The sequence below is a fragment of the Adiantum capillus-veneris genome, chromosome 10, assembly GCF_014529385.1.
Source record: "Adiantum capillus-veneris isolate H3 chromosome 10, ASM1452938v2, whole genome shotgun sequence".
NCBI classification, from domain to species: domain Eukaryota; kingdom Viridiplantae; phylum Streptophyta; class Polypodiopsida; order Polypodiales; family Pteridaceae; genus Adiantum; species Adiantum capillus-veneris.
In genome coordinates, this window is record NC_140940.1 from 13,962,618 (window position 1) to 13,986,442 (window position 23,825).

Consider the following 23,825-nt stretch of genomic DNA (forward strand, 5'->3'; position numbering starts at 1 on the left):
CAACATGTATGCCAAATGTGATGTACTTCAAAAGCACAAAGCTTGCGTCAGGAGTTTCTCTTCTAGAATGCCATCTCTTGGCGTGGATTGATTGGGGGATATGTCCAAGAGGGACAAGGACAGGAAAATCTGGGTTGTTTTCAGTAGATGCGAAGAAAGGGCATTTAACTTGCGTCAGGAGCTTCTTGTCCGGAATGTGATCTCTTGGACTGCATTCATTGTGGGATATGCCCAGCAGGGATAAGGCCAGGAAGATTTGGGTTGTTTTCAATAGATGCAAAGCAAGGGCATTTCAATCATCTACGCTAGCAACTTGGAAGTGCTAGAGGAGCTTTCTATCTACAATGTCATCTCGCGAAACGCATTGATTGTAGGATATACTTGATAGGGTAGGGACAGAAATCTTTGAGCTGTTTCCAGTGGACACAAAGTGAGGGCATTTATCTAGATGCAATCACCTATGCTTGCATGTTGAAGGTATGTGGCACTATGCAGAACGCCCATATGGGCATCATAATTCATGATGATATTGTTCCCACATCGATTTCGAAGACATCTCTTAATATTCCCAACTGCAAAAGCAAGCTCAAAAAAAGAGCCTCCACGAGGTCGATCCCAATATTGCCATTGATGCTATCTTTCACAAAAAAAACAATTGCATGCAGTTGTAGCTGAGCTTTTCTGTGCAAAAGGTGCCCATATTAAGTATTTGACTTGGAATGTGTATGCGGGGGCTGAGGAGGGTCCTGGATACAGGTACAAATTGGATCGGCCATCACATGGAAGTATCCTACCATTGTACTAAAAAGGGACGAATCCGGCCATTGGACCCAGTCGCTTGGCCTGATCTTGACCCTTGCCAATAACTTCGATTGGATGACTTGCAGACATGCTACTTTTGAGTGTTGCGATGTAATAAGTTCACAACGGGTTTGAAAACACTCTATGTTGCAAAGAGAGAGGGGCCTTTAGGATTGCGAAAAAGCCACCAGTTGAAGGCTCCCAAGGAGCACCATTCAAAGAGGGAGGGGTCGCTCCGGGGGAAAAAGAAGGAAGGCTTTGAAGCAAGCTCACAACAGCAGAGAGCGGCTGCTGAGGAAGAATTCTATTGCCAGTAGCAGCTGTTGCAAACTCCAGCTCTCGTTCCTACAGTTTGAAAAATACATTACCATAAACATGGAAGAAATCATTGTCGAAATATTCTTTAGTGTTCAGTAAAAGGTGGCCATAGTAGAGGAAGAAATCTCTCCCCACTCTCAACTTCATCCCTGATAATGCAATGAAGTAGACCTTGTAGGCAGCATAGCCTCCACCTATTGAGCATGTTGAAGGATTAACGGTGCGGCGGTGTTGCAGATGATGAGACTCAGGGCAGAGTTTGGATACAAAAGAGCTCTATGGTTGGTTGTTGAGGGTGAGGTCGTGAGAGAAGCACTAGAGAGGGTCAGTGAAGATTTCATAGGTGTGCGTTATTTGCTGAAAGATCGTGGTGACGTCCTCAACGTGGTGGTTGTGATGTTGTTTATCAGTGTGCCATCTGAAGGTGAGCTTGAGAAAGACAACGTGGATGTCTTGCATGTTGGCTATTTCGTCCACCTCTCTATTCAGAACCCATGGTACCACAACCATGATGTAGGAAAAAAAGCAGGGAATGAAAGAGCTTTTCAAAGCATTAATCTGCATACCTTTGCCTTCCCTTTAGCCTCCAAGCTAATAACACTCACCGCTTGGTTCACAGCAGGTGGTGGGGGTAGTGGTGGAATGAGAGGTTGGGGTGGTGGTTGCTGTTGTATTGGTGGTCGAAGGATTTGGACCGGTGGGATCGGCCCTGGTTGCCTAGGTGGTGGTGGTCTTGCTCTTGGCGGAGAGATCTGATTCTGTCTCCCCTCTCTATTGAAATTCTGTCTCCTTGGATGTAGGCAGTAGTACATACCATGGCCATCTTCCCCGCAGTTGTAACAGTGGTACTCTTGGTTCTGCCTTCGTTGTCCTCTTCCTTGTTCTGGATTCCTGAGAGGTGCATGCCCTTGCTGCACCATATGCACGGATAAACTCTCTAGTTGGGTGGTGATGCGACTCAGCAGGTCTTGCTGCTCTTCTGATGCCTCTTGCGGCTGGGTTCTATGACTGGTTGTTGCAGTCAATGGGGTTGGTCGGACCGAGCTTGTTTCCTCTTACTCGTCTACTCTTGCTTGCATGCAAAGCTTCTTGTCTTTAAGGCGGGCTACTTCGACTGCCAACTCATATGTTGCAGGAAACCTTCCCTTCACCTTCTCTCTAAGCGGCGACCATAAACCAGCAATGAAATGGTCCTTCTTTAGGAAATTAAGCACTCCTTCGCCTTCCTCCAGTGAGGCAACCCATCTCTCCCATAAGTCCACAAATTTGGACTCGTAGGTGGCATACTCTAGTAGACCTCCCTGCTTCAATTCCGTTAGTAGCTGCCATAGCTTCTCCAAGGTTGTGTCTCCACCAAACCTCTTTACAAAAGTAACTCTTAACACTTCCCATGCATTCTTGGTAGCCTGGGGCAATGCATTATACCGGGACTTGGCCTCTACTTTCATCAGTAGAGGAAAAATTCGAAATCGTGAAGCGTCGTCATCTTTGTTAGAGATGACACAAGCAATGTCGAAATCATCCAAAAAGTTGGTGGTGAGATCTTCTCCCTTTTTTCCACTAAACGTGGGGAAAGAAATACTTGCCATGGTAGTGACCCAGGAAATTACAAACCTTTATATATATATATATATATATATTTCAACAACAGTAGCGGCTCATAGCGGCTTTTTACAGGCTTGGGTGGGTAGGTTAAAACAGGATAAAGATAGAAACATTAAAGGAATGATGGTAATTCAATATGGGGAGAATGATAGGGTTTGGGGAATCAAGGATTTCTCCTAGAACCGCCGCACCGATAGGTACACGATCTTCTGTTGGTAGAAGACTTTTCTATCTACATAGATGTTCACATGCATATGCTGCAGGAATATAAACGGGAATGTTGTCGGCCCGTTTTCCATCATGCACAGAGGGTGGAATACTTACTTATACTCTTACCGTGCCAGTGTTGATGAGTCGGCACATCCACAGGAGGTCGTCGCCTTTCATGGGCTCTACCTCTCCTTCGTCGCTCAGCACATACGGGGTGATGGCGACGCGTCTGACCACTCCCAGCCTCTTGGCTAGTAGCAATTGCATGTAATTTTCGTAGTCTGCGTGTTGCATGAATTCTACTCCATTCACCTGCAACTCATCCCAGCCCACTGGGTTTCACTCGTGGTAGAGAGCTTCTTCAGGATAAGTTGTACAGGGAGAGGAGGAAGTTCCTCTACCCGCCTTCCAAAACAGCGAGAGTAGTAGCCGAACCACTCTTCCCTAGGACATGGGAATCTTCTTACCACTTCTTCTTCAGGATTGTCGAAGTGGATTGGTAGCACTCGCATGCGTCGTGCAAATCGGTAGGTGACCTCTTTGGCAAGCTGGGTACAACCCGGCTTTCTAAGCTTGAAGTACTTGCTTGGCCAGATGTTTCTCCCCTCGGGGTCATGTGTTTCCTGACTGGCTTATTTTTTCCTTACCTTCGGCTCGAGCAGCCCCCTTAAGCCATTTTGGAGTAAAGGTTATAACTTTGACTGCCGTTTCTTTAGAGAAGAGAGGCCTCATCGTTTTCTTTCCTTCTTTGATGTGAATGACCTCCTCACGATGAATGTCGATGTAAACGCTTTCAATCCCTTCGCTACCTTCGTTTTACTGGCACTCATTGACAGTGTGTCTTGGTTGACAATAGTGATGGCACTTCACCGACCTCCTACCTGGTGCTCTCAATTTGTGGTTAGAACGAGAAACACGAGATGGAGAATTTACCTCTTGAATACTAATGACACTGCAGCTTGGCAGTAGTACTTCAATGAAGGTGGCTAGTGCCTCCTTCGTCTCCTCTTCTTCCGTCCTCCAGTTAGAAAACTCCTTCAGCCATTCGTCCATGATTGATGGCGTGCGTCACTTTCAGCATTGTAAACTGAAGGGTCTTAGAATCCCTCCTCCATGGGGGCACCAAATGACGGGAGCAAAGCGAACCCCGAACCCCGACGGCCTCTAAAACGCTAGGGGCCGAATGGCGCGCCTCGAGCCTGTCTCACGGTAAAGCGAACAGGGGCACCACCTAGCTTTGAGTGGCTAGGACGTAAACCACGATGATATTAACACCGCAAACTTACACACACACACACACACACACACACACACACACACACAGAGATTGACAAATGATGAAAACCCTCGGGGGTGTGAGGGAGAATTATTTCTGTAGCATTTACAATGACCTTCCTTCCAACGAGGCAGCACACCGTGGTGATAGAGAGGTAGGGAGAAAAGATGGTGAAAACTACTTGGTGCATTCTCTAAGACGACTCAATGATTGTGAATCTTGCTACCAAGAGCGTGTATACGTGTGTGCATCGACCATTGGAGTCGAGAGGTGGACGTGGCTCCCTTCGTATGGTGCAAATCCCAAGGCAAACCAACACACAAGCCCCCTCTCCATGATGCGAATAGTGTCAACTCTTCCCACTACACTCTACCAAGTGCTGACCTCTCATGAACTGTCCCCCCCGATAGTGACCTCTCAGTGCCAATTTATAGGTGTTGGTTGCTTGGATTATGGTAATCCCGGTGTGATTAGGGTAAGCTAATCGGGGAGACAAAGCAAGCGGTGGGCCCGGTGTGGTTGACCCTTGCTTTGTTTTGGGAGGTTATTAAAAATATGAGAATCTCTAGGTGGGCCTTTGTGACCATCACCTAGAGAGAGGGAATTTACAAAGTGGGAATTTTACAATGGCTTGGGTGAAAACTGAAGAAATGATGAACATAACCTACAAATTACTGAAAATGGCATCGTGGTTACGTGATGCCGGCGAATGGTGTGTTGCTGGTGCGTCGGTGTAGTGCGTACTTCTTTTCGGGGTCGGCCGGGGCATGCCTTCGGCGCATTTCTCCTTTTTGTTGTTGGCGGCACGTGATTTGGGTTCCTTCTTCTTTTGTCGATGACGATGGCGTAAGATCCTCCCTTTTTTTTGTATTTATGTGTGGTGCATATGTGTGTGTGTGTGTGTGTGTGTGTGTGTGTGTGTGTACATATGGGTGTGTGAGGGTATTTGTATATGTGCGTGTGGAATTGGAGCTGATCTCTTGAGACAGCTAATTCCAGTGTTGAAGGATTTCAGCTACTACTCAGAGTAGGAAGAGTTCAAACAACAGACTAAACAGAAATCAGTGACTAGACTGAAATATGAATACTGAAATGAGAATCAGACTTAAAGACTAGAATAAAGTTCAGATTCAGATTCAGAAGACTGTTGAGAAGTCAGTATCACTGGAATATATATATATCATGATTGAGATTACAGTGAATATGATTACAGAGAGAGAAAGTGTAGCCGATGATACTGCCACTGATGCTCGAATGCAATTATAGCTCAAAGCGCTAATACAAGTGATAACAATGGCCAACCCAATATCAAAGTAATGGGCCCTATTTATATGCTTCGAGTTTACTGTAGTAATTACTTTAGTAATTACTAAGTGATTCACTACCCATCTTCTAAGAACACGTTCCCACATGGTGACGCGCCAGCCGTCCACATCCTTCCCTTCTTTCTTGAATTTTGGCAAGATTCCAAAATTTCTGAAAAATCCATTGTCTGGTTCTGATGTTGACAATCCATCTTCTGGTGGATTGTCAGAGTCTGACATTGAGAAGATGGTGAAGGATGCAGAGCTCTAGATAGCTCACAGATTGCGAGAGACAGCTGAAAAGGCCAAGGTGGATTTGTCATCTCTCCCTGCCTGCTGAGAAGAAAAGGCGCCCCTGAATTCTGAGATAGAACTATCCAGTATCCTTCCATTGGACCATCTTCCTTTTGCCCTTGCTCTTTGACCGTGTTGGTGCCTGAGAAGTTCTAGCATCAGCATTCTCCTTCTGAATCAGTCGGTAAATGGCCTCCTGCTCAAACTGATCCCGTCGGTCTGTGGTCATCTCTACCTCATAAGGTGTGAGAGAATGATAGGTTTTGGTTTCAGGATCATAGAGTGTACACCTGCCCTTGGTCAGTCTGGTTTTGGCCAGTTTATGACAATGCAAAGCAGTATGGATCCATCCTTGTGGAAGAGGCTGATTTGTTTTGACACGCGCCTCGAACAGAATCTCAGCCATCTCCCTGTACTGCGGTGCTAGACCTGGCTTTGCTGCAATGTCTTTCTCAGGCAGTTTGGAAGATTCGACTATAAGCTGCAGTAACTGATTAGTAATCCTAGTCAATCCTCTGACCTGAATCTTCCACTGGCCCATACACAGCCGAATCCTCTGTAGCTCTTCCTTTATTGCCTGGATGTCATTGATTTGAAGAACATCATTGAACAATGTCTGCCAAGTCTTCCATTCTACAGTTGATCGCTCATACCAATCCTGAAGCTCATCGGTTATTTTGAAATATGTGAGTCGATCAACTGGTTCTTGATGTTGAGGATATAGTGCTGGAAAAAATCTTGGCAACTCAGTTTCTCTTGCTGGAACAGCATACAAGAGAACTGGAGAATCAGGCACAAATTCCAGGAAATTCAGAACTGCCTGGTTCTCTTGTTGCATCATCTTCCTAGTAATTCTTACTAGCTGGAATAAGGTGCGGAGAGCAGTTGCCTGTGCTCCGACGGACATGCGAGTTTGAGGTCCTCTACTAGTGGCTGTTTGGTCCTCCAGGATGGCTTTCACTCTCTGGTCCAAAACACCTCTGGCAGTTTGGAGTTGAACCAGAACATCCTTAAGTTGGACCCTCATGTCCTTCATGCAGCGGTAAGTTGGTTTGTTACCCAGCAGAAGCTCCAGTTCTAAAGCTAAGGACTGACAATCTGCAGTAGACTGTCTTTGCCAATGCGGGTTTACCACTTTCTCATCAGCTTTGAGTATCCATTCTGGAACTCGTTCCAACAGCTGAACTGTACTGGGATGCGCAGGTAGTCTACAAGCTTCCTTATCATGAAAAGCATCAGATTTCCAATGTTCCACCATTTCCCTGGCTCCTACATATAGTCTTTGGAACCTTTCTAAATCAGTCCACAGAGTATCATCCTCCAGATATTGTCTGGTGATGGAGGCCTGTTGATGTCTCAACTGCTTATTTAAGGTAATGAGTTGCAGTGAATGCTGATGATCCTTTACTGGTCCTTCATCCTGAGCCTTCATTTTCCCTTTAACCTCTCTGCTGTGATGGGACTGATTAGTTGGCTCATCTCCAGTGTTACTGGGCTGCTGTTCTTCAGTCTACTGATGACCCGACTGTTATTCTGTTTCCTGTCTTTCTTGTTGTTCCTCAGTCTGGTCTGGTTGGTCTGGCTGTGACTGGCCTCCTTCATCTGGCCCTGTCCCATCAGTACCTGGTCCTAGAGGTGGAGATGGTGGTGGGGCATCATCATCATCCTGTGTATGCCCGGTTTGTTGATCCTCCTCCTCCTTATCAGCTTCATCTTCTTCTTCTTCGTCATCCTCCTCTGGGGATGTCTGCTGCTCAATATAATCCATGATGGCTTGGTTCATCAGAGCATTGTTGAACTCACTCACCTTGTCCTGCAAATCACTTTGCAGACTTTCCATCAAGGATTTTAAATTTTCTAAATCAAAAACAGCATTGCCTGCAGGGTTCAAAATTTCAGACAAGCTATTGTAGATGTATCTGTCTATCAGCGAACGCTTCAGAGCTGTATGGTGTAATAGCAACTTTCTAAATTATGCCCGCTTCGTTCTGAGCCCCATTTCAGCTCGCTCGGCAGCTCTCGATGCTTCATTCCTTTGACTCTTTATGATCATAATTTCAGACTCAGCTTTAGCTAACTTTTTGTTTAACAACTCCTGAGCTCTCTCTGATTGAGCTTGCAATACCCTGTGTTGTATGTTCTGCGCTTCCTGGGCTTTCTGGAGTGTGGCAATCTGATGTTGTGCTTCTGCCAATTCAGCTTTAAGCTTTTTAACTTCATCTTCTGATCCAGCAACTTCCACCAATTGTCCCATACAGCTGACAATGGTATTCCAAGAGGACTGTATCAATACTGAACATCTGTCCTTGACTGTTGTTGGATCAGAATCAACTGGTTCATATATTGCCACAGGAGCCACATAAGGTAGAGATGCATAATCAGTCTTGGTGAGTGAGAGATGCCCTCTCAATTTTTGAGTTTGCATTTGCTGTAGCTTATCCTTTTTAACCAGTTGCAGAGGGTTTTGAGAAATGACAGGAACTGTTGCAGGCATAGTTGAGGATGCTGGTCCTTTCTCCTTATCCAGTTGATTCATGCCTTTGTCTCCTGATTGATCTGGTACCTTCACTTCAGTGACTGGCTTTACCTGATCCTTCCTAGATCCAGTAGCAATTGTCTGTTTGACAACTGTGTGATTAGGTACTGTTGTCTCAGTGCTTGCTGCCTTTACCTGGCTTTCGATGTGCTTCAAGAATTCACTGCTTTGGGTCAGTGTAATTCTTGGTTTCTTTGAACTACTAGCTTCCTCTGCAGTAGCTTTCCTTTTCAGGTCCTTGGAAGTTGTTTGACTGTCCGTTTCCTCATCGTGTGAGGACAGGTCAATTTTCTTCGGTTCAGAAATGGGCTGCTCATTCCATGCCAGCTTCACCTGCTCATTAATATCTGCAGCAGTAGCCCAATACAGAAATTGCCAGACATACCATGCCTTGAAAACAGTTTGAGATTTCAACTTGGCAGTCTGTTGAAGTACATTATGCGAGAGTATTTGACACGGGTTGATATGGACTTGTGGATCCAGTATCTTGGCCAACAGCATAGCAAATAATTTTTTTGACACATAAGTTGGGTTATTCTTAAGACTGACTGCTTCGGCTACAAACCTGTAAGCAGCGGAGGCTTCTATTCCTGCTACTGGAACTCCTTGAGCACTTGCCTTGCGCTTCTTTCGAGCTGCTTCATCCTCCTTTAGAGAAATACTTATTTGCTGCGCAGTTGCCACCGATGGTTTAGGCTCATTAGGCATTCTAAATGCAAAGGCAATGGCTTCTGGTGTTACTGACACCCTCCTATTATTTATCATAGCACTGCTGTTTTCTGCATCAAAAGAATCAAGAACTTGCTTGATGATCCCTGCATCAAAAGCAATCCTTGTCGCTTGCAATACAACTCGCAGATCCCATAGTTGTAGCAGAGTCATTGCATGATCAGTAAAAACATATTGTTGGATTTTACTGTATGGAAGAACAGGAAGACTTTCCTTTGCCTCAGTAATTATAGCCTGGGTTTCTGCAAGATTTTCCTCCATCTTCTCTGATCGTTTCCTTCTACCCATACACTGTGAGGTCGACGACGATGAAACAGGCGAAGGCGAAGAGGACTTACTTGTGTTAAAGCTGTTGCCTGGTGTCGCTGGTAAGGTTGTCTGACAGTCAACTGTCTCGTCGGAGGTCGAAGTTTGCGGTTGTAGTGAAGAGACCTCGGAGCTCGGCGATGGCGAAAGGTTGACAGGAGGAAAGCGTCGCGCAGGAGATTTATGAGGAAAAATGTTAACTCTCCTGATTGTTATACGTGTTCGCGCCATAAAAGCTCCACTACTCGCCGTTCCTAAACTTGTGTGCGTCGTCGCTGACGTTGCAAACATGCATTGGACAAGACTGCAACCCATCCTTGTAATAATTATCACTGTCATACCATTTGACCGTTGGCCACTTAAAATTTGGAAAGTGTGTTCATACTGGTTCTGAACTGATTCCCACTCTGGCTGGATCATACTGGTACTGGTTCTTAAATAAGCCTGATTTGATTCTTCAGGTACTGGTTCTGAAGCTGGAATTGGTTGCACATGGAAAAGACCAAAAATATCTGATTCTGGTATCTCTTGATCAACAACCTCCAGTTCCTTAGTGACTTCTTCTGATCCAGTTTCTCTGGTCTCTGAGTAATAAAGTTTGATCTTCGCTCCATCATATACTCCTGGCAACATTAGTCCAGATAAGTCTTTTAATCTAACTGTGCCAGTGGAAAAGACCCAATCAACCTCAAAAGGTCGTGCCCAGGCAATCTTCAAATTCGGCTTCTTTGGACCCATTCTTGACTGATATAGAAGCACTAAGTCTCCTTTCTGGAATTCTCGGACTTTAATTTGGCGATCATGCCAGTGCTTCCTTCTTTGTTGAACAATTTCCTGTTCCAATATAGCCCTTTGCCTGAGTTCATCTAACTGCATCAGTTCATCCAGTCTTTTCTTAAGATTATGGTTGAAGTCTAATCCATACTTTACAGCCATTCTCAGACTGGGGATTACAAACTCCATAGGAACCACTGCTTCAGTACCATACACCATTCTGAATGGTGTCATTCCAATAGTTACCTTATAAGCTTTTCTATAAGCCCATAGAGCAGTCTGAAGCTTCAAATCCCACTGGTCTGGTTTCTTTTGCACCACCTTAGTGAGAATAGTCTTAATTGTCTTATTGCTACTTTCAGCCTGTCCATTGCATCTGGGATAGTAAGGAGTAGATTTCCGATGCTTGACTGAAAGCATATCCAATAGGATTTCCATAGTATCATTGATAAAGTGTGTCCCTTGATCGGTCACAATTTCCACTGGAAATCCATATCGGCAGACAATATTCTCAAACAGAAACTTTGCAGTTGACTTGGCTGTGTTGTCAGGAAGAGCTTTAGTTTCAACCCACTTGGTAACATAACAAGTAGCCATCACGATGTACTTGTTCTTCCTGGGAGTCACCTTCTTAAAAGGTCCCATAAAATCCAATCCCCATTTCATGAATACTCTCAATGGTTGTATTGGCATTAAGGGAGTCATGTCTGCAGCTGTTGGTCGGCCCATTCTCTGGCATATATCACAAATTTTACAAAAGCTTCTGACATCATCAATCATTGTTTGCCACCACAGACCTGCTTGCAGAATCTTCTTGTAGGTTACTTCGTTGGAAAAGTGTCCACCAGACTCTCCATTATGTGCCTCTGAGATAACTTGCATTCTTCCCTCCATTGGAACACATCTCCGAAGTATACCATCCATACCCAATCGATAAAGTACTTCCCCAATGATGGTAAATTTCAGGCTTTTTATGATCAGAGCCTTCTTCTGATTCTGTTTCCAATCTTTTGGAAAGGCACCTTGGGAAAGGAACTAATAAATATCATACCATTCAGGATCCACTGATTCTTCTGCTTCTAGCTGAAATAAATCAGCATCCACTGGTTCATCTCTTAGAGGTGATTCTGAAAATCCTTCTGTACTTCTGGAAAGAAAGTCAGCTCCACAGTGGTTTCGGCCAGGCTTATGGAAAATTCTGAACTCAAATTCCATAAGGAACATCATCCATCTTATCAGCCTGCCTTGAATAATGACTTTGTTAATAAAAAACAGAAGAGCTTGATGATCCACATAAAAATGGAATAACTTCCCCAATAGGTAATGCCTGAACTTTGTAGCGCTAAAAACCATTTCGAGGGCTTCTCTTTCAGTAGTCGTATAGCCTTGTTCATCCTGACTAAATCTCCGACTAGAAAAATAGACCGGATAGTCTGTTCTGCCATCTGGCTGAGCCAATATTGCCCCCATTGCCAATCCCGAAGCATCAACGTGTACATGAAAAATAATGTCCCAGTTCGGCTGCCTGAGGACTGGTTTACTTGTAATGGCTTTTTTCAAATTCTGGAAATCTCCTCACACTCAGTAGTCCAATTGAACTTGCTGGTCTTCTTTGTAAGCTCATATAGTGGTACTGCTTGAGAAGCAAATTTGTGTACAAATCTTCTATAAAAATTCACATACCCCAAAAAAGAACTCAACTCAGAAGCAGTTATGGGTGCTTTAGCTTGCTGGACACACTGTATTTTGTCATTGGCCATTTCTATTCCATTGCGGGAAACCACATGTCCCAGTAGCTGTCCCTTCCAAACCAGAAATACTAATTTAAATGGATTCAAGCAAATCCTTTCCTGACAGCGTTTAAAAACCATCTCTAGGAATAGAAGGTGTTGTTCCTCAGCTGAATAGACAGTGAAGTCATCCATGAAAATGGTGAGGAATCGATGAAGAAATTCATTAAACATCTCCATCATACACCGCTGAAAAGTAGCTGGTGCATTGCACAGGCCAAAAGGCATCACTAGATACATGAATGCTCCCCACTCAGTGATGAAAGTGGTCTTGGCCCTATCTTCCGAAGCAATCTGTAACTGGTTATAGCCGCTATAGCCATCCATGAAGCTATACATCTCATATCCTGCGATCTCATCAAGCAACATATCAGTAAAAGGTAAGGGAAATGGATCCTTAATGGTATGAGCATTTAGTTTCCTATAGTCGACACAAACCCTTAATTTCCCATTCTTCTTAGGAACGACAACTATTGGAAATAACCAATCACTGCTTGCTACTTCCGTAATGAACCCAGCCTTGAGAAATTATCAATCTCCTCCTTGACCTTCTTTGCATAGTTAGGGTTCATCCGGTATCTTTGTAGTCTGACTGGCCTAGCGTCCGGTTTTAGTGGTATTCGGTGCTGACAGACTTCAGGATCTACTCTCTTCAAATTTGTATGTTCCCAGGCAAATACATCTCTACAGTTCTGGAACATTATCCGTGCCTTTTCCTTCATTACCGGTTTCAGGTGCTTGTTGACTTTGATCATTCTGGGATTTTCCTATGATCCCAGGTTCCATTCCTCTACTTTCTGATCATCTGGAAGCAACCAATTGGGTCCTCCTCCTTTTCGTTTGGTCGACTCTTCAGCGTAGTCCCAAGAAGGCCCATTCATTTCTGAATTATTATTCTGATCATGTGGATATTCTTCTGGACATGCTGATTGTTCCATTATATCAGTATCAGCTGGGTCCTCCATTCTTCCAATTAGCTGAACGGTTCTTTCCCCTATATTGACTTCAGTGAATTGGTCAGGGAATTGTTTCTTCTGCTTATCAGCTTGCTCTTTGTTTAGTAGGACTGCATTCAAATCAATTTCTGCCAAAGGAAAGATGTTCATTGCTGCCAGCATTCGCTCAATTTTCTTAGCTCGGTATTTCTAACACAACTCCTTCGGCCTCAGTTCTTTTTTCCAGCTCCTGGTGTTGTTGGTCGGGATTTTAATTCTGCCACTGGCCCCTTCTATGGTTAAAGTCTGGTTTGCGTAGTCATGAACAACATGTGTTGTTCTTAACCATGGGCGGCCTAATAGCATTCCATATGCGCCCTGCACATCCAAAACTAGGAAATAGTTTTGAATTTTTCCCTCCCCACTCTTATCTGCGTGTTTTCAATCATGCCCGTTGCTTGTACGACTCGATGATCTGCCATTCTTACTTTGAATGGTGCTGGTTTCATGTTGGTGATACCCATTCTTTGCTGAAGATGGGTTCCCATTATATTGACTCTTGCTCCTCCATCCAATATGACACTTGAGAGAGGTTCCCACTGCTTCCTAACCTTGTAATCCACCTGAATAAGTGGAACTTCATCATCCCTAACAGCCGTCAGGTCTACTGTTCTGGCGTCTACCTCAGTCTTCCTACGCTGCCTGATAAAGTTGGCCACCTCAGGTAAGGTCTTTCTTATATCCTCCAGCTCTATAGTCAGCTTCTGGATTCTATCACAAATTTTCACCTGAATTTCCTCTTGCTCCTGGTCAGACTGATTGTGAGAGCTTGAAGAGCTAGTGTTCTCATACTGCCATTCTTCTTTAGCAATACTTCCACTCTTTCCTTCCTCTTTCATCTCACCAGCTAGTCTATGTACCACAGCCAGCATGGTCTCTGTCATGGCCGGTACTGACTGATCTTTATCAGTCGATTGGGCTGGTATCTTTTGAATGACTCTAGCCTCAGAACTTTCTGGCTGCTCTGGCAGCTTCTTAGCTAAATCCTCTGTGATTTTAGCTGCTAGTTCCCGCTGCTCTTGCCACTCATCTACCACCTTTTTCTTACCCTTGGTCTTCCAAACTTCCCTTTGTTGGGCCCACTTGCTGTTGTTGGAGTTAGCTGGTACTTCTGAAATGTCTGGAATCTCTTCAATGATCACTCCTTCGCTCCTGGTAACTACTCTGACTGGGACTGGCTCTGGTGCCTTAGCTTTAGTAGTAGTTGTTACCGGTGCATCTGGACATTGGGATGCAAAATGACCATGCTTCCCACAGGTATAGCAATTCATGCTTCTGGTCTAGAAGTTGCCTCTTCCTCTTCCTCTGCCGATTCCTGGTTGGTATCTACCTCGTCCTTGACCAGTACCACTGGTACCTGGTCCTTCTTCTTGGGCTACTTTGATTGGCTCTGTCTTCACTAGTTCAGTGTAGGCAACCACTGATAGATCCTTTCCTTTCTTAAAATGGTGAATTCGGATGCCACAATTATTCCATAGGTGACCGAAGGCCTTGCAGTAGGTACATTGTGGACATTCCATGGAGATATGGTCCTTGGATTTACATCTTGAACACCAAGTCTCCATCTTCCGGACCGGCTGTCTTGTGTGGTTAATCTCTACAATCTGCCTAGCCATTTCTTCAATTTTCTTGGTCCATGATCCTTTCTTTGATTTGTCCTTTGTCCGCTCATTGGAACTGCTCTCGGAACTGTTGGACGTTGCACTGGAATCAGAAGCTTCAGTAGCCGAACTACTGCTACTGGTCCTTCGCTTCTTGTGGCTTGTTTCTTTCTTAGCCTGCTATTCCAGTTTTAATGCTCGCTGGACCAGGGCATTGAATTTCTTTGTAGGGGCTGATACTTCCTGTTCTCTCAGCTTCTTGCTTCTAAACCCATTCAGAAACCATGCCCTTAATCTTTTCTCAGACGGTGGTTCTTGCAGTTGTCTGGTCAGTTCTTTGATCTTTTCTACATAGCTGCGGACTGACAAATTCCACTGTTTGATCTTATCTAATTCACAGAGAATATCCTCATCTCCTCGATTGTCAGAATATTCCAACCTGAAGGCCTTAAGTAATTTATTATATGATCTCATTTGGCATGCAGGGTAATGGTAATACCATTTCCTTGCTGCTTCCTTCAAGGTTTGTGGAAAGTATTCCCCCCAATCATCTTCATCAATGTTTTTTAGTTCAGCATACTGCTCAAAAGCTTGTATGTGAACATCAGGATCATCCTTTTTCCCTCCTTTGAACATGGGAAAAGAAATCTTCAGGGAAGCGGAGTAATCATGTCGATTACTGCTAATTCCCCCAGTTCGCTTCTTGGCTTCAGACTGACGCTTGGGAGCCTTCTTGCAGTTGTTAGTGTCAGCATCCCAATCAATCTCTGTCTCTGTCTCAGTCTCAGTATCCTCTCTGTTTTGTCTGCTAGAAGTTCGGTAACTTCCCTTTCTGCCTTTGATATGCGAGACTGAGAACTCTTGGAACTCTTTGCCTTTCGTGCTTCCCGTTCTGCCCGTCTGCGTCGAGAATGACTGGAATGCTGTGAGTCCTGCGCCTCATCAACCTGACTATGCTCCTCCTGAGCCTCAGTGTCAGTCATTTTCTCTTGCTTGGGATCAGACTCTCTTCCCGACTCCTCATGAATGGGGTCCACACGATTGGTAGATTTCCGGCCACGATTGGATTTTGGTGCCATTGTTGAAAACTTCAACTGGGAGAAGAGTCTTTCAGTCAACGAGCTTCAGCTCTAGCCACCGTGATCGCCAAAATGGAATTGGAGCTGATCTCTTGAGACAGCTAATTCCAGTGTTGAAGGATTTCAGCTATTGAGAGTAGGAAGAGTTCAAACAACAGACTAAACAGAAATCAGTGACTAGACTGAAATATGAATACTGAAATGAGAATCAGACTTAAAGACTAGAATAAAGTTCAGATTCAGATTCAGAAGACTGTTGAGAAGTCAGTATCACTGGAATATATATATATCATGATTGAGATTACAGTGAATATGATTACAGAGAGAGAAAGTGTAGCCGATGATACTGCCACTGATGCTCGAATGCAATTATAGCTCAAAGCGCTAATACAAGTGATAACAATTGCCAACCCAATATCAAAGTAATGGGCCCTATTTATATGCTTCGGGTTTACCGTAGTAATTACTAAGTGATTCACTGCCCATCTTCTAAGAACACATTCCCACATGGTGACGCGCCAGCTGTCCACAGCGTGCGAGCGTGAGTGTGTGTATATGTAAGCGAATGTGTGTGCACGAACGTGCGTGGGAACGGGGGAATGTATGTAATATATATATATTTATTTATTTATTTATTTATTTATTTATTTATTTATTTTCCGGTTTTTTTTTGTTGTGCAGATGACGCAGAGATGGGTGGGGGGTGAGAATGGTGGAGGGGGGGGGGGGGGGGGGGGGGGGGGGTGCGCGTGCGCAACGGGTGTGTGTGTGGGGATAGCGCGCGTGTACGGTAGTGTACAGAGAGCGTGAGCTTGCTAGTGTGGAGCGGGGCAGTAAGCGGGCAAGACAGAGCGCCAGAGAGAGTGAGAGTGGGGGGGGGGGGGGGGGGGGGGGGGGGGGGGGGGGGGGGGGGGGGGGGAGTGGGCAGTGGGCGCGCGGGCGTGCTGAATGAGCGCGAGGCCCGGGAGGGCAGGCGTAACGACAGCGAACGCGACAAGGCAAGAGAGGGGGGGGGTGAGGATGCTTAGTCAACGAGAGAGGGAGAGGGATTATTTGGCCAAGGGTGGTTCCCACCAAGGGAGGAGAGGGAGAGAGGGGATAGGGGTTGGGAGGAGATAGGGTAGAGAGAGGATATGGTGGGGGGTGTTAGAGGAGAGAGGGAAGAGAGGGAAGAGAGGGTGAGAGAGATAGAGGGAGGGTGAGGTGATACTTGTCCTAAGGCCCGCCGTGGCTATTTCCGAGAGAGAGGGGGAGAGCTAGGTGTAGATAAGGGGGGGGGGGGGGGGGGTGCTTAAGGCCGAAGGGAGTGTGGACGAGAGGAGGTGGGGGTACGGCCTGTCGTGGCTGGAGTGTGGACAAGCACACACACACACACACACACACACACACAGAATATTTGGAAGAGAGAGAGAGGGGATATTATCTATGGCGGCCTGCCGGGGCTGAAGTGTGGACAGAGATACCAAAGGCACCTACCGGGCCAGATGATGCAACGACAGAGTAGGAGAGAGAGAATATGGGTGGGGCCGCGCAGTAAGAGAGAGAGAGAGAGAGAGAGAGAGAGAGAGAGAGAGAGAGAGAGAGAGAGAGAGAGAGAGAGAGAGAGAGAGAGAGAGAGAGAGAGATCGTCTTGTGGTGATAATGGAGGGGTGTGGCTAAACTGGCGGCACCCTACCGGTGGTTAACCTTGGGGGGGGTATGGTGAATGGTAAAGGCCCCTTTTTTTTTCTTTTTGGTAGCAAACCCTCCCTTCCTTAGGGTGTGGTTCTCACGGGCATAGTTTCGAAAGCCGGCTATCAACACCAAGAATAAAACCACACTCTATTATGATTATTAAAAGCCTTTAAAATATATAAAGTGAAAGTTTCCATGCAAGCTCCATGCACACTAGAGGTTTAGCTGCATGCTAAATGAGTATGTTCTCATGGGTACCATTTGGGCTTGAAAACCCAATACATACATCATTCTATTGCTACTAAATAACCCCAGCTCCTAAGTTATGCTCCCAACTCCCCTCAGGGGGAGGGTCACTACATGTGAAACCTCCATATAATGTGCATTCAAGGCATATTTAAAAAACCTGTTATATGAACATTTTTCATGAATAAAATACATCCTTTTCCTATTCAATATGTGTAAACCTCCTTTATTTGGTACCCTTCTATATGTTAAATAAGGTTGCATAAGGTCAAGTCGTCGGACTCTCAGAGTCGACATGGAATGGCACACGATGCACTTTTTTATACAAGGTAGATTTCAAGCCAAGCCTCATAGTCCTAGTGCACGATGATGAGCAACAATTCTCTCTTGTGGCTGAGGTCTTGCATTACTGCCTTCTCTTGGTCCACCCCCTTCACCGCCAGACCTATCTCTCCCATCATCATGTATAGGCTTGCTTATCACAAGCTTGGCCACTTTTGTACTTGTTGCAAATTGGCTTGGTTTGTCTTGACCAACCCGATCGATGGCCACTACTGCTGCTTCAGGTCTAAGCATCCTCACAAAAAGCTCCAACCTCGATGTCACATGTGATTTATGCTATTGGCATGCTAAAAAAATGGTTTTACAACAGATACCTATCTAAACAATAGCACAAAGCAGAATTAGAGATAGCTCACTTGAGTTTCTTGCCTGCGCTCAAAACGATTTAGATCAATGCTTCAAATTCGTAGCCACCCGATTGTACTCATGGTCGACGATCGCTACTTAGCCAAGCGACGGCATCCTTTACGATTACCAAGTAAGGGGACCTTGACATGGAGGTTACCCCGTCCTCCCTCCACTAAGGTGCAATTGCAAACACATATGTATTACCCACACCCTCTCGGTGCACTAGATGTGGACAAAAATACCGTGTACACTCACTCACACCTTAATACAACACAAGGAACTCTCTTAATCTCTTCACTTCACATAATGCCACTCAAGATTTCAATGAAAAACCTCTCCCCACTCAACTCAAGTTCCGAACTTCTCGAACTACAAGTTGTTGCCTACCCGCAGACACTACGAAGTAAGTCTAATCGATCAAGGCTTGGAATCACAAACAACGACCATTAAAAGACACCAAAAGGATAATAAAAACACCAAAACTCCAGCCTCAAAAAGGCCCATACTTCACTCTGTTGGACTCTTTGGTGTAGCCTCAATCCGAATGGCACTGATATAGCGTCAAATTGTATTGCCGAAAGTTGCACCTTCTTTCCTCAATTCTTCGCACACATACATCCATGGGAACCTCAAAAATTCCACAGACTCTCCCAAGTGAAAAATTGAAGAGAAGGAACCCTAATTCACTCCCTCATACCTTCGAAAACATGAAGCGTTGGGACTGTCCTAGACCACCCTATAGAAAGTTGTTTTTTCCTTCAAATGAGATTTTTTTAATGAACGAAGCACCCCCCTAGCTTGAGACACTACGCCCACCATTGTTGATGTGGCAAAATTAAGCCTTTTCACTCCATTGGAGCCCCCAACATTTTAGGGTCGGCTTTTGTCAGTTTGACATTAATGGGACATTTTTTGTGGAAAAAAATATCAAATGGACTTCAAATTTCTCCAAGTTGTTTAGGCTCGATCCTTGATACTCAAATTGCATGACCACATACCGAAATTCTATTTTTGACCACTTTTAAGGCAATTCAGGCATCACTACATATCAGGCAAATGGACAGCTACAACATGTGTCAGACTTTTGGGGCGAAATGAGCATACCCACACTTCCCAAGTTGCATTACTCACATTCTAAAAAACTTGAAAGCACACCCTAACGCAAAAAGAAGCCACTTAAACCACATCCACGGTTCCAACACCCTCCCAAGGTATGCATATGTGTGCAACTGTTGACACGCAACATGACTATTTACAATGTGTACATTGTCCACCGAATTTGAAATCAAGTTGGCTTCCAAATGCATATGTTTTCACTGCATATGCATATACACACTAGGGTAAAGGGGCCAACTTAGGGACACCTAAGGGGAAAGTTTGGTTTAGGGGTCAAATTTGGGTGTTTTTGGGTGTTTAAGGTATTGGTCAGGATCCCTGCATCTCATTGTACACTAGTAAAGAAGGTGAATGTGTTGCAGTGATGGGAGAAGGGCTATTTGGGAAAAAAAAAGATTCCTTTGTATTAAAAATGGGCATGAAAAATAGGACTTTGGATCCCCTTCCACTTGTCCACCCTCTTTTCAATATAGGCGTGGTAGGTAAAGCACTTGCAGAGCCAGCACTTACTACTCAAGCACCTCTTAAGCGTGTTATTAGAGCCACGCTTGAGCTGACACGCGTCCGAGTCTTATCTAGCTTGTAAGCTTTGATGACCCTATTAAACTTCATGCTTAGCTTACCCATCCACCGTGCATGGTGTACGCCTCCACTGGTGCATCCCACGAGGCCAAGGCTTGCCCCTGTGAGGTCATTTTTCCGCCAAGGCAGTGAAGAGCGGGCTAGGGGCAGACCCTGTGTACAGGGGGGAAGTGTGAAGAAGAAGGGAAAACACTCTACACTGTCTGCTTCAACTTCGTCGACTCTCATGTTTACAGCTGCAGGAGGCAATCAGGTACAGCCCTTGTTCCTCACACACTAGGCTCAGTAGCCAATTCTTTTAATTCTCATTTTACTGCATATCGACCTTCACATCATGAGCTTCTGCGCAGGAAGCACCGCATACCAAGCCTGTTTTCATGCACAACAAGCACCAGCGAAATTCTTCCCGGCGACTCACTACCTCAACTGCAAGTGTATTCCACTAGGCCAAAGCATGCCCTTGCTTCTAGTTACGCTCTGCAATGCTGAAAGATGCCCCAGCTTGAAAGCTTCAGGTAAGGCGATATGCTAAACTGTGAGTGCATGGAAGGCAGTACATGCATGAAGTAATGTGATGTAAATTATTTCATCAGTAGGCATTGCTTGCAAATTCCTTCAGGGGACTGAGACGGATACTGATACTCACTTATTTAGCAGCAATGGGCAACAACTAGCAGATGACGAAGCAGCAATGGGCAACATTAGTAGATGATGAAGCAACATATGGGGCATGCAGATCCCTCCTCGCAAGAAGACAACCCAGATTCACCAACCAACAACATGGCGATGAGACCTTCAAGAACAAAGTATACAGGTGAGTTTTATACTCACTCAGCAATGTATGGTTCAAGAGCAACATTTTTATATGGGTGATGCTTCGTATTCACTCAACAATGTATGGTTTGTTTCTTTTTTGTATGTTCCAAAATGTGCATTACAACGAAGCTAAACCAAGGCAATGAAACTTTGCATATATATTCCGTCAAGATGAATACATGACTCATAGGTTGACAAAAGCATGGAGACCAAAATGGTATAGTCCAAGAGATGACATTACAAAACTCATAACAGTAGTTACAGTATTAAACTGGTGTAAAAGAACTAAAAGAACTAAGTGCAACATGATTGTAGAGTTTGTTGTTGATGCATCAAAAAGCAGTCGATGGTTGACTAAGTCGGGCTCGCATTTTGTCCAATCTTTGCCTTCGAGCCAATGCATGATATGGATTAGGGACATGCAATGGCCTTATGTAAAGGTCATGTGTAGGTCCACCTTCCCATAGAATTGAACGTAATCTCTGTTCAAAAGCTTGCTGTTGTGCCTCCCAGACTTTGCGTGATTGCCTTGCTTGTTGTGCCTCGATCCTTCTTTGTTTTGCTAAATCTTTTTCTGCTATAGTTTGCGCTTTTTTCATCTCTTTCTCCAAGCGCTTTGTCTCCTTTGTCTTTGCTATCTCTTCCTTCTTTGCGGTTTTAGCTTTCATACTTTCCATGTACTGAGTAGAAGTGAGTATCAGGCTCTTCGTGTTGTCAACAAAGGCTTCGCAATGCACTTGCCTTATGCATACCTCCGTGGTTGGTATTTTCAAAAGATCAATGAAACGTTGACTATTATCTGCTTGCCTTGGTGGAGAGGGGTGATTGGGATTTTGATTTTCATCTTCAAGATCTTGCATTCTTGATTGAGTTGCATGTGTAGAATTTGCATCATTGCTGCCAAAAGAATAGTCTGAATCCAATAAACGTACATTACCTGCATTCTCATCATTGGCTGTATACAATCTTTCTTGTGAAGGCCCTTGAAAGATGGACATGTCTTCTTCTTGTAATAGCTGTGTGAAGGTCATTGGTGTGGCTATCTCTCCAGGTTCTCTCAATATGTCTTCGTCAAGCTGTGCTGCCATGTTGTTCAAAGCAATTATTGCTTCGTCTTCTATGTTTGGCTGCATTGGTGTGTTTGGTACTTGAGATAGATTTTCGATGTTATCCTCCTCTCTGAATATTTCCGTAGTTTCATCTTCAACTATGTTGATGTGCTTGCTTGGCATGCCCTCAAAGTGCACTGCAGATAAATTTAAAGGCCATATACCTGTTGCGCGAAAGCCAGCAGTGATGTTGGATTCTGTGAAAGAAGATTCTATAGCCCTAGCAACAATTGTTGCAAGTTCTGCTTTTGTGGCTTGCCTAGATGAAGTTTTCTGTTGCCAAATGTCTCTTTCCTTTCTAAATTGCACCTTCAATGACTTGAAAACACTCACATCTAGAGGTTGTAGCTTATGTGAGGTATGAGCTAGCAAGGTGATGATGTCGATTCCTGCAGCATTAGCTTTTTCTACTACATCTAGGGATACATGACTGCCATGCCCATCTAAGATTAGAAGATGTCTACTAGACTTACCGATGGTTTGAGTTATGGCATTGTCGAAGTGCTCCAACCATGCTTGGAAAAGTTCTCCCGTCATCCAAGCCTTTTTTTGCATGGCCATTGCTGCCCCTGGCTCACAATGCCGAATGTAATTACTTGTGATGCGGCTTGCTTTAAAAATGTAGTAGGAGGGAATGGCTTGACCTGTTGCATTAACACAGCATAGTACAGTCATCCACTCGCGAGAATCACATGTGACTCCATACACTGCTTTTGCTCCTTTTCTCGCAAGAACTTTCATGCCCTTGTCCCTAGAGCCTTGGAAACCTGTCTCATCCGCATTCCATATGTTGGTGGGTGGGTAGTTGTGTTCCGTGTATAGCTTTAGAAGGTTTTCATGAAGTGACTTAACAATTTCTAGCCTAAACCTGCTAGCTCTTGATTGGTCTAGCCCTTCGGAAACTCTGAAGACTAGGTTAGGATGTCTTCTGCGAAATCCCTCCCACCAGCTCTTGCCTGGAATTCCATTTGAGAACATTGTATGCCTCATCTAACATATTTCTGCAACTTTGAGTTTGACATCCAAGACAGAAACTCCATGTCCTGATTCACATTTTTAAAAAATCCACTGTAGCAAAGCATCTTCTTCCTCATTACTCAGCTGAGTTGGCGGACCTTTTTTCTTTTTCTGAGTTCTCCCTTCCTCCCAATTTGTTATAGCAGATCTACTAATTCCAAATTGCAAGGAGCATTTTCTTAATGACAGGCCTTCTTCACGCGCTTGCAATGCCTTGGCCATATCCAGCTCTGTCCATCTCAAAACAGTACGTTTCTTGACTTTATGAGGAGTCTTTGGCAGTTCTGCTTCACCTTCAGTTGGCAAGTGGCATGCACCGTCTTGAACAGCTTTTGTGAGGTTCGTCAATGAAGTCCTTGTGTTTGGTGATGTCCTTTTTGAAAAGTTGGGCTTTGCTTGTTTAAGAAGAGGTTTGATTTTACTTGCAGATGATGTTGGCTTGTTGGTGGTTTTAGGTGATGTGGAGAGAGGTTTATGGTACTGTCGGTGTTGCTGTCTTGCTGATGGTTGGACGATGAAGTTTTGATGTTGGTCTCTGATTGGTGGAGAGACATTGTCTCTACTCTCATCCATGAATTGCACTTTCTTCTTGCACTTGCTTTGTGGGGATGTGATGTGGGAATGTTGTTGAAGATCAGATGCATGTAGTCGGCTGCCTTTAGACCTTGCTGGTGTATGGTTTGCTTGCTTTCTTTTTGGCATTTTCGGATTTGCTGCATGTCAAGAAAAGATGTTACGGCTGATTGATTACACAGATTGAAATTGATAAGGTGGCTCATAAACTCATGAAGTGAAGAAGGTAGAAGAATGTTCTTACTCTTGAGTAAAGCACAAAGATCTAATCCAAAGCTGGTTCCAAGAGCTTGGAGTATTCCTTCACTGAAAACTTTCTTTTGGGAGCAGGTTTAGGAGAGGGTAAATGGAGATTTTCGGCTGTCTTCTTTTGTGTAGTTGAAG

General features: G+C 44.6%; 2 protein-coding genes across 2 annotated transcripts; one reads left to right on the forward strand and one right to left on the reverse strand.

Moving 5' to 3' along the window:
• The first annotated feature begins 19,843 nt into the window (after window positions 1–19,843).
• On the forward strand, window positions 19,844–20,435 carry LOC147448464 (uncharacterized). The gene is made up of 2 exons (XM_086522386.1): window positions 19,844–20,179; window positions 20,277–20,435. The coding sequence occupies exons 1-2, from the start codon at window positions 19,937–19,939 to the stop codon at window positions 20,370–20,372; spliced, it is 339 nt and encodes a 112-aa protein (XP_086378512.1). The 5' UTR covers window positions 19,844–19,936; the 3' UTR covers window positions 20,373–20,435.
• A 639-nt stretch (window positions 20,436–21,074) lies between these two features.
• Window positions 21,075–22,856, reverse strand: LOC147448465 (uncharacterized). Its single transcript, XM_086522387.1, has one exon. The coding sequence runs from the start codon at window positions 22,839–22,841 to the stop codon at window positions 21,075–21,077; it is 1,767 nt and encodes a 588-aa protein (XP_086378513.1). The 5' UTR covers window positions 22,842–22,856.
• Window positions 22,857–23,825: the final 969 nt, after the last annotated feature.

Bases quoted from the DNA above. Each gene is read 5' to 3' on its own strand.
- LOC147448464 (XM_086522386.1), top strand. From the start codon at position 19,937: ATGACCCTATTAAACTTCATGCTTAGCTTACCCATCCACCGTGCATGG. The intron at 20,180-20,276 runs GTACAGCCCTTG...GCTTCTGCGCAG, and splicing joins CAGCTGCAGGAGGCAATCAG to GAAGCACCGCATACCAAGCC.
- LOC147448465 (XM_086522387.1), bottom strand. From the start codon at position 22,841: ATGAGGCATACAATGTTCTCAAATGGAATTCCAGGCAAGAGCTGGTGG.